Raw genomic sequence first — 15248 nt, 5'->3', positions numbered from 1 at the left:
TCTCACTATCCACTCTGCCTGTCCAAAAAAAAAAAAAAAAAAAAAAAGCAGCAGAACAGTCCATAAAGTATTCTGAGTTCTGGGCCTCACACTCTTCTCAACTCCAGCTACTCTCTGGTTCCACAAGCCACTCCCTGAACATTCTACAAATTATTCATAACCACATATCTCAACTAATGCAGTAAAAGAACACTCAGAGAACCTAGTTTGCTCTATTAAGATAGAAAAGCAAGGAAGGTTAAAGATAAGGGACAAACTCCCATTCATTTATCGATCACCCAGGATGCCCCAGATGTTGATGCCTCTGGCACAGGTGCTGTTCAGTGTCACTTTCCACTCCTAGGAAGTCCAGATCCAACAGAGGAGCCACCGGAGGCCACATCTGCACCACCTGGTGAGATGGATCACAGACATGGCTGGAAGGTGAATGGCTAAAGAAAGAAGCACCCCATCCTACTTGCCCTGCAGAATTTCTGCCAGGGTTGGAGAAGGAACAGAGTGTTAGGAAACAAGAGACAGAGAATGTCCACCAGGGGACTCTGGAGCAATGGATGGGCGAGGACTGGGGAAAGGGGCAAAGAAGAAGAGACTACTTACAGCAGACTTGCCAGCAACACACAGAAGCCAAAGGGGGCCTGACGGACAAGGACACCACCACCCTGCTGTTCTGGAACCTTCCAGAACCCACCCCCTCAGCCCTGGCTCTCCTGTGTATCTCTTCCCTGCTCTCTTTGCTCATGTCAAAGCAGGAGAAGTATTTTCATTTTACTGGAGGACCCAAAGTCCTCACCATTTAACACATACAGCGCATCTGTGGCAACAAAGACGCAGAAGTCACTAGAAAGGCAAGCATGGACGACAGACCTGGCATTGCAGGTGAGCAGGTAGAAACGAGGACAACATCTCATGTCTATCTGTGACATCAACTCAATGCATGGAGACTGTTTTTCAAAAGAAAACAAGATTTTGAAATTTGTTCGTATGTAATAAACATAGCAACAATATACAAGAGGCCTTCAAAGAGTCATGGAAAACAGTCATGTGCATTTTATATTATGAAAAAGCTATACATAGGTTTCTTTTTTTTTTTTTTGCACCAAAATAAACTTATCTTTTAATTCAATTTCTCCACTTTTTTTTTTTTTTGAGAGAGAAAGATAGAGAGAAAAAGAGTGCCCGTCTCTTAGTTCACTCTTCAAATACCTGCAACAGTGAAAGTTAGGAACTCAATCCAGGTCTCCCACACAGGTGACAGGAGCTCATTACTTGAGCCATCAGTGCTGCCTCCCTGGGTCTATAATTAGCAGGAAGCTGGAGTCAGGAGCCAGAGCCAGGGATTGACACAAGCACTCCAATATGGGACGCTGGCTTCTTAACCACTCAGCCAACTGCCCATCTCACTTCTACAACCTTTCTGAAGCAGTGTCATATAATATATTATCTGGCTTATTATTTCATTACTATTTTAAAACTTGTATAATATGCATACAGTAACAAAAATTAAATAGGGTCAGGGAACTAAGAACTTCAAGAAAGGAATTAAACATAAAAAAAAAGAGTTAAGGTAAATTCCTTTTTTAAGATTTATTTTATTTATTTGAAAGACAGAGTAACAGAGAGAGGTAGAGACAGAGAGAGAGAGAGGTCTTCCATCCGCTGGTTCACTCCCCAAAAGCCACAACAGCCAGAGCTGAGCCAATCCAAAGCTAGGAGCCAGGAGCTTCATGTGGATCTCCCACATGGGTGCAAGGTCCCAAGGACCTGGGCCATCCTCAGCTGCTTTCTCAGGTGCATTAGCAGGGAGCTGGATCAGAAGTGGAGCAACCAGGACTCAACTGGCATCCATATGGGATGCCGACATTGCAGGCCAGGGCTTTAACCCACTGCACCAAAGCACCAGCCCCAAGGTAAATTATCACCAAGCATACCATTGCTGTTAAATAACACAGAAATAGGGCCGGCAACGCGGCTCACTAAGCTAATCCTCCACCTAGCGGCGCCGGCACACCAGGTTCTAGTCCCGGTTGGGGCGCCGGATTCTGTCCTGGTTGCCCCTCTTCCAGGCCAGCTCTCTGCTGTGGCCAGGGAGTGCAGTGGAGGATGGCCCAGGTGCTTGGGCCCTGCACCCCATGGGAGACCAGGAAAAGCACCTGGCTCCTGGCTCCTGCCATCAGATCAGCACAGTGCGCCGGCCGCGGCGGCCATTGGAGGGTGAACCAACGGCAAAGGAAGACCTTTCTCTCTGTCTCTCTCTCTCACTGTCCACTCTGCCTGTCAAAAAATAAAAAATAAATAAATAAAAATAAAAATAACACAGAAATAGGCCAGCGCCGCGGCTCACTAGGCTAATCCTCCGCCTGCGGCGCCGGCACCCCGGGTTCTAGTTCTGGTTGGGGCACCGGTTCTGTCCCGGTTGCTCCTCTTCCAGTCCAGCTCTGTGCTCTGGCCTGGGAAGGCAGTGGAGGATGGCCCAAGTGCTTGGGCCGTGCACCTGCATGGGAGACCAGGAGGAAGCACCTGGCTCCTGGCTTCGGATCAGCACAGCACGCCGGCCGTAGCGGCCATTTGGGGAGTGAACTAACGGAAGGAAGACCTTTCTCTCTGTCTCTCTCTCTCTCACTGTCTAACTCTGCCTATCAAAAAAAAATTAATAATAATAACACAGAAACAAAATCCTGCACTACAAACTGAAGTATGTTTCCCTCAATTCAACTCAAAATGCTCAACACTCCAATAGACCCACCTAGTCCCATTTCCCTGGCAAAAGGCTTCACTATCTCAAACTAGAGATCCTTGGGAAAGAAAAACAGCAGCCTTTCTAAGACCTGTTAAAGTGGGATGCCTTTCGGCACAGCCTCTGTAGTTAGCTCTGTGCTCATCATACAGAGACAGAAAAACACAAGTAGAGTCAGACCTGGCTTCAACATTACCACATAAGAAAGAATTTGCCTGGTCTTTGTCCTGGTACGTGGGAGGAGGCCTCGACACCTGTGGGATTTTCTGCATGATGCGGGCATCTTTGCCATATACATGGTGGGTGCCCTGGTCCACACCTGAGTTACACTAACATGACTCAGGGTGGGTCTCCAGCTGGCCATACCAGAAAGACCAGCCATGTGATTAGAGGTCAGGGCCTGAGCCAGGTTAATCATGCTGACCTCCAAGGGAGGGCAGGGGAACTACAGATGGATTTCAGTAATAAGGCCAAAGAGCCAACTAATAACGGCCACATACTGAAACCCCAGTAAAAACCCTGGACACCAAAACTCAGAAGAACGTCCCAGATTGGTGACTCACGTCAGTGTGCCAGGTCAGGTTTGTGACCATCTCAGACCTTGCTCTAAGTGCCTCTCTATTTGGCTGCCTCAGCTGTAGCCTTCATATAAGCCTGTGACTTTGACTACAGCCTGTTCTTTAGTTCTCTGAGCAGGAGTGGAAACTGGTGCATGTGTGACACTTGGATACAGTGTGGGTGGCTGGGGAACCCCAGATCTCACAGCCGGTGTCTAAGCAAGGATGCTCCTCCTGGCTGGAGCATCATCCGGGTCTCCCACGTGGGTGGCAGAGGCTCAAGCACTTGGGCCATCTTTCACTGCTTTTCCCAGGCCATGAGCAGGGTCCTGGGTCAGAGGCAGCGGGGACTCGAACCAGCACCCATACGAGATTCCAGCATCACACCAATGGCCCCAGCCAATCTTTTTGTAAAGGATCAGTTAGTAAATATTTTAGACTTTGGAAGTGGCAAAATGTTTCTAACCCATATTCTTTTCCTTCTCCTTCTCCTCCTCTTGTTCTTCCTCACCTCTCCCTCCTCATCCTTTTTCTTATCATTTAGTTTTTAGCACAAATACCTCACAAATGTCAACACCATTCTTCCCGCACAGGCCATAGTGTGCTGAGACTACATAACTCTTGTTCTTTCACAGTTAACATCTTGATTATATCCCAACTCCCACGTCCACGAAAGAACAGCTTAAATATCTATTAGCTTACAGATGACATTTCCTAGCTCAAACTTTTACTATGTGAGCTAAGAAGCTGGTTACGAATTTGCATATTTCTATGTACTTGAAATGTGTGTAACGTGGTTGGTTCTCTGCCTCCAGGAACTTCTCTTGTGCAATAATGATAGAGCTTGGGGCCAGCGCTGCAGCACAGTGGGTTAAAGCCCTGGCCTGAAGTGCTGGCATCCCATATGGGCGCTAGTTCGAGTCCCGGCTGCTCCTCTTCCTGTCCAGCTCTCTGCTATGGCTTGGGGAAGCAGCAGAAGATGGCCCAAGCCCTTGGGCCCCTGCACCCATGTGAGAGACCCAGAAGAAGCTCCTGGCTCCTGACTTCGGATCAGCGCAGCTCCGGCTGTTGCGGCCATCTAGGGAGTGAACCATCAGATGGAAGATTCTCTCTGTCTCTACCTCTCTCTGTAACTCTTTCAAATAAATAAAATAAATCTTAAAAAAAAATAAAATAAAATTATTATAGAGCTTTTTAACATGAGGCATGTACATGGGCGCACACACGTTTCCCTCCCCCAAAAGAGTTTCTGGTTCACTTCTGGCCTCTGCCCCATATTTACAAAGACGTTTCATAATCCTTCAGAACAGACACATCAAAGGCAGCGCAGCCACTGGGGAGGCACTGGGGCTGCTTATTTCTCCTAATCAGACAGACACAATGAAAATGCTGTGCGAATGCAGAATGTGATTATTTTAGCCCTGGCACACACATATTGGAAGCCTTTTTCAAGACTCAACTTTGCACAAACGACGTCTCTCCAAATATAGCATCTATGATCCACTTCTACCCAAGAATTCAAAAGAAAGAAACACAAAGGGAAAATGACACGATGGGTTAGAATTTCTTAGCACTGCCAACACTTACTGGCTCTCTTGTCTCTTTTTACAGACAAAGAGAAGAAGCAAAGGGAAATAACAGGACATGGACTATTTATTATTTGAAATATTGCTTAGTATTGAGTTCATTCAAACAGCCATTAAACACCTCCTAGATAGAAGACATTTTGTTAGGCAGTGGGAAGGGAGAGATACACAGCATAAGGCCCAGGCTTAACATTTTAGTGACAAGAGAGAGACGAAGAAGTATGGGAACACAAAGCGCAAAGATGGCTGTCAATCTCAAATGGGGCCCAACAAACAGGACGCTTTCAAGAGGGAAGCTTTTGAACGATGCGTGAGAGACTACATATGATCTGGCTGTGCAGAGAAAGGGCACTGAAGGTGTTATTGGCTGGTAATACCTTATTTAAACCTACTCAGCTCCAGACATGCTGGGGAAAGTGGAGTCATGGTAATCTGAAGCCTTGTTTCCAATAAATACAGCAAAACAAATTGGCCTTCTGTACCCAAAAACTCATTTCTATTTTAACTATATCAAAATCATCATGTAAAGCAGGTGAAGACAAATGTACTTCAAAAGAAATGTATTCCATATAGAAAACCAAAAAACACCAAAACAAGAAAAGTTATGTTCTTTTTTGTTTTTAATTTTTTTTATTTTTACTTTATTTGAAAGGCAGACATAAAAGGACAGAGAAGAGATCTTCCACCTGCTGGTTCACTCCCTCAAAAGCCTGCAACAGCTATGGTTGGGCCAGGCTGAAGCTTGGAACCCAGAACTCCATTCAGGTCTCCCATGTGCACAGCAGGGAGCTAGGTAATTGAGCCATCATCTGCTGCCTTCAATGGTACACATCAGCAGGAAGCAGGATTCAAAGCAATGAAGCAGGAACTTTGATACCGGATGGAGCACCTTAACTAAAGAGTCACACTCCTGGGGCCGGCGCCGTGGCTCACTTGGTTGGTCCTCCACCTGCAGTGCCGGCATCCCATATGGGCACTGGGTTCTAGTCCCAGTTGCTCCTCTTCCAGTCCAGCTCTCTGCTGTGGCCCGGGAAGGCAGTGGAGGATGGCTCAGATGCTTGGGCCCCTGCACCCGCATGGGAGACCAAGAAGAAGCACCTGGCTCCTGGCTTCGGATCGGCACAGCGCCGACCATAGCGGCCATATGGGGAGTGAACCAATGGAAGGAAGACTTTTCTCTCTGTCTCTCTCTCTCTCTCTCTCTCACTGTCTATAACTCTACCTGTCAAATAATTAAAAAAAAAAAAAAGAGTCACACTCTTGCCCACCCATCCTCCTTAGGTTTCAAATACCCAATTCAAAGGGTTTTTCTTGACTCTGGCTTAAAATACAAGTCCAGTGACTTCTCTGCACCTACTACCTCCACTGCTAAAATGGATATTCTTCATTGCTCCTAGCAACTCAAATCTGGGCTCAAGGTAGGGACATCAGCTATAAAATCCCATTTCCAATTCAATATGCTTGCAAACAGTTGTCCCTAATATCTAAGGGGGCTTTGTTCTAGGACCCTTATGGAAACCAAAATCTGAGGATGCTCGAGTACCTTATATAAAATGGCACAATATTTGCATATAAGCCAAGCACACGCTTCCCTATGCTTTAAGTTATCTCTAGATTACTTATCCTCCCTAATGCAATGCAAATGCTACGTAAATTGCCGTGATACATGTTGTTTCTAATACTGTATTATTTGTGCTTTTTTTTTTTTTATTGTTGCTTTGTTGCTTTGTATTGGGGTTTTGTTTTCAAATAGTTTCCACTGGCAGTTGGTTGGGTCTGCAGATGCAGAACCTGTGAATACAGAGGGCCGACTGCACGGTCTTTAACAGTTAATCCTAGGAGATGCACAGTCGCCTTTGAAGTTGTGATCTGCCTGCCCTCAGCATTTCTGAAGACTGTGATGCTTTGGCCAAAGGCACAGGGATTCACCACAGCTGGCTGCATGACCAGCATCGTTAGTCACCTCTCCCACTCTTGCTCTTGAAGCTCTGTCCATACGTGCCTCTTCCCACTCCTCAAAGACATGGACTGTTCCATTCCAGAGGCTTGGTTCCCACCCTCCCTTCTACCTCCTGCTGTCACTCAGGCCTCACTTTAAGTATTGCCCCTCTGGAGAAGCACTCACTGGCCACCACCCTATCTGCAGCATTCCCCTCAGGTGTCCCCCAACATCCATTCTTTCAGAGCTCATTCTCATCTTAATCATCCCTGCCTTCCCAATGACAGCATTCACTAAATGGGTTCATTGTGTGAATCACAAGGCGAGCCCAAGACTTCACATTCTGTCCTAGGAGATGGGGAGAAACACCACTCCTTAAAATGTTGTAAGGGTTTTTCATTGTTGTTATCTATTGTTTAACTTCTCTTTCTTTTTTTTCTTTCTCTCTCTCTCTCTTTCTTTCTTTTCATTTCTATTTGAAAGGCAGAGATACAGAGAGAGATTTCCTTCCACCAGTTCACTCCCCAAATGCCCACAATAGTCAGAGCTGGATAAGGCCAAAACCGGGAGCTCAGAACTTTATCCAGGTTTCTCATATGGGTGGCAGGGACCCAAGCACTTGGGCCATTATCTGTTGCCTCCCCAGACACATCAGCAGGAAGTTGGAAAGGAGCAAAGGAGCGGAGACTCGAACCAGGCACTCTGATATAGGATGTAGGCATCCTAAGTGGCAACTAAACCACTGCTACACATGCCAGTTCCACCCCTTAAATTTAATCTGCAACTAAATCCAGCCTATCTCCTGTGACATCACCCAACAGATAGCTGGAGGAAGAATGGAACTATCTAGTTTTGTTTGGAGCTTAGAATAGTTGGAAAAGTTTATGGAAGTGGTACCCAGTCTCTCTGGAATAAAGATGCTCCAACTCCCAAATCACATCACCCTCCTAAAGAGGTTAGCGACACCTCACAACTCCATGCAATTGCAGACAAAATGGATTTACTCAGACAGTGCAAAAATATCAGCCTTTCAAAAAGGAATATCACTAAATGTGATGCTCCTAAAGCCAGAGCATCTCTTAAAATTCTACAATTAGTCAAAGCCATTGCTAAGGTGGCAGCCAGGCTGCAAGCTGTAATTTTCCAGCACCAGGTAGAGAGGTTCTCACTGGGCTGTTACTGCACCAGAGGCCTCCCAGCCCAGCTACGCTCCCTCCTCTTTTTTCTGGTCACAGGTATCAGATCAGAGAGGCCACAGAAAGCGTTTTTGGCCCAATTCCACACCCTCCCTATCTTCTCAGAGGTGTTGCTCCCAGTAAACCTCCCTAATTCTAAATCCATCTCAGTGTTGATTAAATAGAGGACCTGTGTTGGGACAGGCATTTGGATCAGTGGTTATATAGCTGTTTGGGAAACTCACATTCCATATCTGAATGGTTAGCTTAAGCCCTGGCTCCTCTGCTTCCAATCCAGCTTCTTGTTGATACATCCTGGAAAGCTCAAGTGCTTGGGTCTATGCACCCATGTGGGAGACCTGGATACAGTTCCATGCCTCTGACTTTGATATGGCCTGGTCCTAGCTATTGCAGGCACTTAGGGAATGACTAGAGGATGGAAGTCTCTCTCTCTCTCTCTCTCTCTCTCTCTCTCTCTCCCTGTGTCGTGGCCTTTCTTTTTTAAAAATAAAAAAACTTATTTTTTATTTATTTGAAAGGCAGAGTTGGGGGGGAGAGACAGAAAGAGAGATCTTCCATCTGCTGGTTCACCCCCCAAATGGCCACCCTCAGGGCTGGACCAGGCCAAATCCAGGAGTCCAGAGCTTCCTCTGGGTCTCCCACGTGGGTGCAGGAGACCAAGCACCTCCTCTGCCTTCCCAGGCTCACTATCAGGGAGCTGGATTGGAAGTGGAGCAGCAGGGCCTCAAACTGGCACCTATATGGGATGCCGGCATCAGAGGTGGTGTCTTTTTTTTTTTTTTAGATTTTATTTATTTGAGAGGTGGAGCCACAGAGAGAGAGAGAGAGAGGGAGAGAGAGAGAGAGAAAGAAAGGTCTTCCATCCACTGGTTCACTCCCCAAATGACTACAATGGCCAGAGCTGGGCCAATCCAGAGCCAGGAGCTTCCCCCAGGCCTCCAATGCCAGCACAGGGGCCTAAGCACTTGGGTCATCTTCCACTGCCTTCCCAAGCCATTAGCAGAGAGCTGGAGCAGAAGAGGAGCAGCCGGGACACAAACCAGCACCCATATGGGATGCCAGCGCTGCAGGTGGAGGCTTAGCCTATACCAGGCAGTGGCACCTGCTCCACAGGCGGTGTCTTAACCCTTTACACCACATCACTAGCTTCTTGGCCTTTCAAATAAACTAAAAAGTAAATAAATAAAGGACCTGGATTGAAATCTCCCCTCCAGTTCCAACTTAACAGCATCTAGTTATATTTAAATAATGACAAAAGCACTTGAACAATTGTTATGTCACGGGACAATGAGGGACATACCAATGGAAAAGCAAGTAAAATACACATAGCACTTGAAATAAGACAGCCAAGCCACAAAGGACACAGCATCAGAAATAAAAGGACCATACAATTCAGCCCCAGAGGGACACATTCCAGAGTGCAGCCCAGGAATCAAAAGGTAAACCAGCAGCAAAGCTCTTCCAATGGTTAGTGAGATCCCTATCAGAAATGCACATTCCAGGAGCAAGCATGTAGCCTGCCAGCTAAGACATCAGTTAAGATGCCCACTTCTCACATCCATCTGGGTGCCTGAGTTCCATTCTCAGCTTGCACTCTTGACTCAGGATCTTGAGACCCTGAGAGTCAGCAGTGATGGTTCCAATAACTGGGTCCCTGCCACCTACATGGGAGTCCTGGATTGGGTTCATGGCTTCCAGCTTCAGCCCAGGACAGTCCTGGGTGCTGCAGGCATCTGAAGAGTGAACTAGTAGGTGAGAGTTTTATCTCTTGATTGATAGATAATAAATAATAGAAATAATATATATCTGCTTCTCATCTCAAATAATTCTATAAATTTCAAAAAAAGAAGTACTATTCCATTCTTTTAGAAACATGAAAATCACCCACTTCAGCCTAAAATACCAAAATAGTTGGCAGAGTGAAAGGGATGAGATTATTTGAATTTATTTCAAGACAAATTCCTCAGGAAAAATGCAAATAAAGTACACATGCTTTGCAAGCACATGGTTTCTATGATTGCCTCTAAATCTTCACAAGCAGAGACTTTTTATTTTAAAATCATTATTGAGGATATTTACAGTTTGGATTCATTCATACACCTTTTTTTTTTTTTTTTTTTTTTGACAGGCAGAGTGGACAGTGAGACAGAGAGACAGAAAGAAAGGTCTTCCTTTTGCTGTTGGTTCACCCTCCAATGGCCGCCAAGGCCGGCGTGTTGCGCTGATCCGAAGCCAGGAGCCAGGAGCTTCTCCTGGTCTCCCATGCGGGTGCAGGGCCCAAGGACTTGGGCCATCCTCCACTGGCTTCCTGGGCCACAGCAGAGAGCTGGACTGGAAGAGGGCCAACCGGGACAGAATCCGGCGCCCCGACTGGGACTAGAACCCAGTGTGCTGGCACTGCAGGCAGAGGATTAGCCTATTGAGCCGCGGCGCCAGCCCATTCATACATCTTTCTTTTCGGTCAGTCCACTGGACACATTACCGTGGTTGCAGCATACATGTGGGGACCTCAAAACGTTTGTGACAAATGGAATTAGAAAGTAAGTTTATTTTAGAGCCAAAAAAAAATTGAAACCCATACATCTGAGAGGTCTTCAAAAGTTAATGAAAATGTCTATTGTGAAAAAAAGTATGTGGATTTCAAACTTTTCTTGCATCAAAAGAAACGCCTCTTTTTGTTGTTGTTGTTATTAAAGATTGATTTTTTATTTGAAAGTCAGAGTTTCATGGAAAAGATGCAGAGAGATAGAGATAGAGATAGAGAGAGAGAGAGAGAGAGAGAGAGAGAGAGAGGTCTTCCATCCACTGGTTCACTCCCCAGTCGGCCACAACGGCCAGAGCTGCACCTATCTGAAGCCAGCAGCCAGGAGCTTCCTCTGGGTCTCCCACACGGATGCAGGGGCCCAAGCACTTGGGCCATCTCCTACTGCTTTCCCAGGCCATAGCAGAGAGCTGGATCAGAAGTGGAGCAGCTAGGACTCGAACCAGCGCCCTTATGAGATGCTGGCACTACAGGCAGTGGCTTTACCCGCTATGCCACAGCCCCAAAGCACCTCTTGATTTCATTTTTCCACAGCATTTTGAAGCATACAGAAACTCTATGGTGACTGGCAGTGCTTTTCTCCCTGCGTTCACCCCTCTTAGGATTATCACGACCTGTGGAATTCAAGCCCACACTGGTATATTTGCAGACACGCACTTTGAATAGGCAATGATGATGGTGATGGTTATGAAGTAAAAACAACTCCACTCCGCACTCCGTGGACGAGAGGGGAGACCATCCATTACGTGCAGCAGCATGCACTGCGGTTCCTATTCTCTGTCTTCCTATTTGCCCTGCCAGAAGCTTCCGATCCTCTGGCTTCAGTTCTCTCCCTCCTCTTAATTAGACTAACTAAAGTCCCTTCACTATTTCCTTCCTTTCCTGAGTCCCTGAATCAGAAACTATCCCATCTCCCTAGAATCCCTTGCATTTCATGCACACTAAAAATGGAACAGATGGATTGTTGTCCCAACACTGTAGGGCAGGAGTGAGGAACACCTGGCCCGTGGGTCAAATAAGGCCAGCGAATTCATCTGGTCTGACCCTGCCGAAGCAACTGCAGGTGAGACTCAAAATTCACTACATCTATAGCAGGCTCCTTTTTACGTTGATCATTTCATGTGGCCCATGAATGATGTTATAAATATCCCAATGGCCCTTAGCAGAAAAACGGTTCCCCAGCCCTGCAAATCCTCTCATTACTGATTAACCTGAGCTAAGAATAGCTCAATATCCTCCCTTGCAAATATCCCACAACTAATCCTTCAGGAACGCCCAAGAGTTCCTTCCCCCGACCCCTGAAATCGATTCTGAATGTGACCACTCCACTCCCCCTGGACTCTAGATTCTTCCCTGGATATCACAGTACCTTCCTACCACAGTCTCCTTGTACCCCGACCTCTCCAGAGCCTGTTGTCCACGCAGAAGCCACAGTCACACTTTGCAAACGTGAAATCAGAGCTGATCAATCACCTGTTCAAAACCGTCCAAGGGTTTTCCATCGTATTTTGAGTAGAGAACAACTTCTCCACTGTCTTAGTCTGTTTTCTGTTGGTAAAACAGACTACCACTGGGACTGGTGTTGTGGTGGAATGGATTAAGCCTCTTTCATACCTGTGTGCATCCTGGTTGGTTGACTTCCAATCCAGCTCCTTGCTAATGCAGCTGGGAAAGCAGCAACCCAACTACCTGGGCTCCTGCCACCCCTTTGGGAGAATGGGACGGAGCTCCTGGCTCCTGACTTCTGTCTGGCCAAGCCCTGGCTGTTGCAGCCATCTGGGGAGTGAATTAGCAGATGGAAGATCTCTCTCTCTCTCTCTTTCTCTCTGCCTCCCCCCACCCTGTTGCTCTGCCTTCCAAATAAATAAAATAAATCTTTAAAAAGCCAGAGAATTCCATTGACTGGGTAATATATTACCAATAGACATTGTTTCCTCAGCATTCTAGAGGTTGCAGAGCCCAAGACTGAGGGCCTTCCGGCCACATCACCCTTAACCGCAGGCATCACATGGATGGGAGAGGGTGAGTGAGGTGCAAAGCTCATCTTCATAAGGACCCCACCCTCCAGGTATTGAGAGTTTCTCCCCAGATAATGGTATTAATCTATCCACAGGGGCAAAGTCTGTGGGGAGCAACTGGGACTAGACTGTTACTCGAATTAAGACTTATTCTATGCATCTGCTCTCCCACAATATGGCGCTGGGAGAGGAGGAAACAGCTTCTACACAGCTGCCTCCAGTTCAACCAATAAACAGCAGGACCTGCTCCTGATTGGAGGAGAGCAGTGTACTTGGCGTGTGGGTAGCAGAGTTGGGATTGGTGGAAGAGGACTATAAAGGAGGAGAGAGACAACATGCACCAGAAACATCTATCTGAAGGAACACCTGCGCAGCCCCCGAGAGAGCCGGCCGGCGGTATGCCGCTCCCCCGCGGAAGTGGGGAAAGTGGCAGGGGGAACCGCCCTTCCACGGAGGTGGAAGGGTCGGTAGCCAACCCGGGAAGAACCAGCAGCAAACCCGGGAAGGGCCGAGCAGACAAAAGAACAGTGCAGGGTCCTGTGTCGTTCCTCCGTGAAGAGGGGGAGCGACAAAAGTCTTTAAAATCTCCCACCTCTAGACACTGCTCCACAGGGACTCAGTTTCCCACATTGCACACACCATGTACCACAAGGCTCTACTCCAAACACACGGCCTTCTCTTCCATCCCTCACTAGCGTCTAGCTCGTTCTCACCCCAGGGCTTTAAAGTTAACTGTGGTTAACTCTTCCTCCTGCTTACGGTGACTCCAGCTAGGACTCCTTTCTCCAGTTTCACATCTCTGGTTTTTTACTGTTTGGATCTCTACACCCAAAGCCAATCTTCCCAAAAGAAAGGGAACACAGATGGCCACCAACTTGCAGTGGGTTAACTCTACAATGGGCTCATCAGCACTCAACTCTATGCTAAGTCAGGGAGCTTATGGGCCTACAACAGTTCAACTTACTGATTTTTTAACTTCAGAGTGCATTCATGGGGTATTAAATGCATTTGGGGGGTTCTACTGACATTTAATATTAATAAATGTAAAAAGCTTACTGATTTTACATCATAGCCATCTATATGATATTTTCTACTATTTGGACTATTTCTTTTTTATATTCTTTTTTTTTTTTTTTTGACAGGCAGAGTTAGACAGTGAGAGAGAGAGACAGAGAGAAAGGTCTTCCTTTGGTTGGTTCACCCCTTAAATGGCTGCCACGGCTGGTGCACTGCACCGATCTGAAGCCAGGAGCCAGGTGCTTCCTTCTGGTCTCCCATGCAGGTGCAGAACCCCAGCACTTGGGCCATCCTCCACTGCCTTCCTGGGCCACAGCAGAGAGCTGGACTGGAAGAGGAGCAACCGGGACAGAATCCGGTGCCCCAGCTGGGACTAGAACCCGGGGTGCTGGCACCGCAGGTGGAGGATTAGCCTAGTGAGCCGTGGTGCCAGCCTTTTATATTCTTTTTATCTATTAATATAAACAGACCAGATTTCATGTATTTCATAGATACATTTCTGAGAATCAGAACATGACCCCACCATCATCAGCTGAGGAGCATCTGTATAAGCTGAAACTATGAGGTAAGGACATCAACTCAACATACAAAGGGCACTGCTCTAGGAAACGCATTTGCCTAAGTCAGTGTCCTCACCACAAAGGGTACACATCTCTGTCAAATGGAAACACCCTTAAATCTCACACACAGTCTCACAATCAATATAAAGCTGCCATGCTCTATGGAAAAGTCACACACCTGACACTGTCAACAGAAGGGTCCCTGCACCAGATGTCACAACGAACCCATCTAATCCAGAGCCACAACTCCACCTCCAGTTTGATGAAACTAGGAACAAATCTCTTAATCTTCCTGACCCAAGCACTGGTATGCTCCTGAAAGAACTGGAAATAACTTACTTTTATAACTTACATAATTTCATAGGTATGAAGTTTTTAAAGATTCTATTAACCTGATATAGTGGTCAAATGAAAAAGTTACAACACCAAAAAGGCACTGGATAAATATCTAAAATCAACTACCATATTCAACCCAAGGTTTCTATAACCCTCTTTGTATCCAGAGTTACTTTCCCAAGAATTGCTCTATGAGTACCTACTGTATATCCCATCCAGACCCTTTATGAGACTCAATTTTGTGTTTCAGACCACAAGGAGCATATCCGTGTTCACAATTCCCTTTCAGCCATATTATTCCTGGGCTTCAGAACTCTAAATTGAATACTGTATCTTCCTTGCACACACAAAAAATCCCTTACATATTATATTAACAACCCAATGAACTCTTCTTTTCCTACTGTGTTGCATAGTCCAGGTTGAAAATATTTCCTATGGAGGTCATCAAACTTCAGGGATGCACTCCATTCCAAAGGTCCTTGGTCAACCAGCCAAATTGGTACAAGCACCTGGACTAGAACATTGGTAAATAAAGTTATATATAATAAAAGGAGACCAAAACCTATAAGCCATTTCATTATAGCTGTCCAAAATGCATGAAATGGTTACTGTCAGCTATCAACACTTTAGACTGCTATTTGTGTGTTTATGTACATATTTTGAATATAAAAAACACTGCTGATCTGTCCAATCTGGTAGCCACTGACCACTTGTATCTACTGGGCATTTTAAAGGAGGTCAGTGAGATATGGTCTACGTGTAG

The 15248-nt window shown here is 46.3% G+C and overlaps 1 protein-coding gene across 11 annotated transcripts in view; it reads right to left on the bottom strand.

Moving 5' to 3' along the window:
* Nucleotides 1-15248, bottom strand: part of ATP8A2 (ATPase phospholipid transporting 8A2) — a 726614-nt gene that overhangs the window by 589765 nt on the left and 121601 nt on the right. The window contains exon 1 of one of the 11 annotated variants that reach the window (XM_089304395.1): nt 12473-12617. The exons of 7 other annotated variants lie outside the window; for them this stretch is intronic. In XM_089304395.1, coding sequence (XP_089160521.1) covers nt 12473-12482 — 10 coding nt within the window. In that variant the 5' untranslated portion in view covers nt 12483-12617. 3 more of the 11 variants (XM_089304394.1, XM_089304398.1, XM_089304396.1) reach the window with 3 other exon arrangements.

Source organism: Oryctolagus cuniculus, chromosome 9 (genome assembly GCF_051225735.1).
Source record: "Oryctolagus cuniculus isolate XC-2025 breed Fujian yellow rabbit chromosome 9, ASM5122573v1, whole genome shotgun sequence".
In the NCBI taxonomy this organism is placed as follows: Eukaryota; Metazoa; Chordata; class Mammalia; order Lagomorpha; family Leporidae; genus Oryctolagus; species Oryctolagus cuniculus.
The sequence above is the reverse complement of the archived record's forward strand: the minus strand, read 5'-3'. Positions and strand labels throughout refer to the sequence as shown.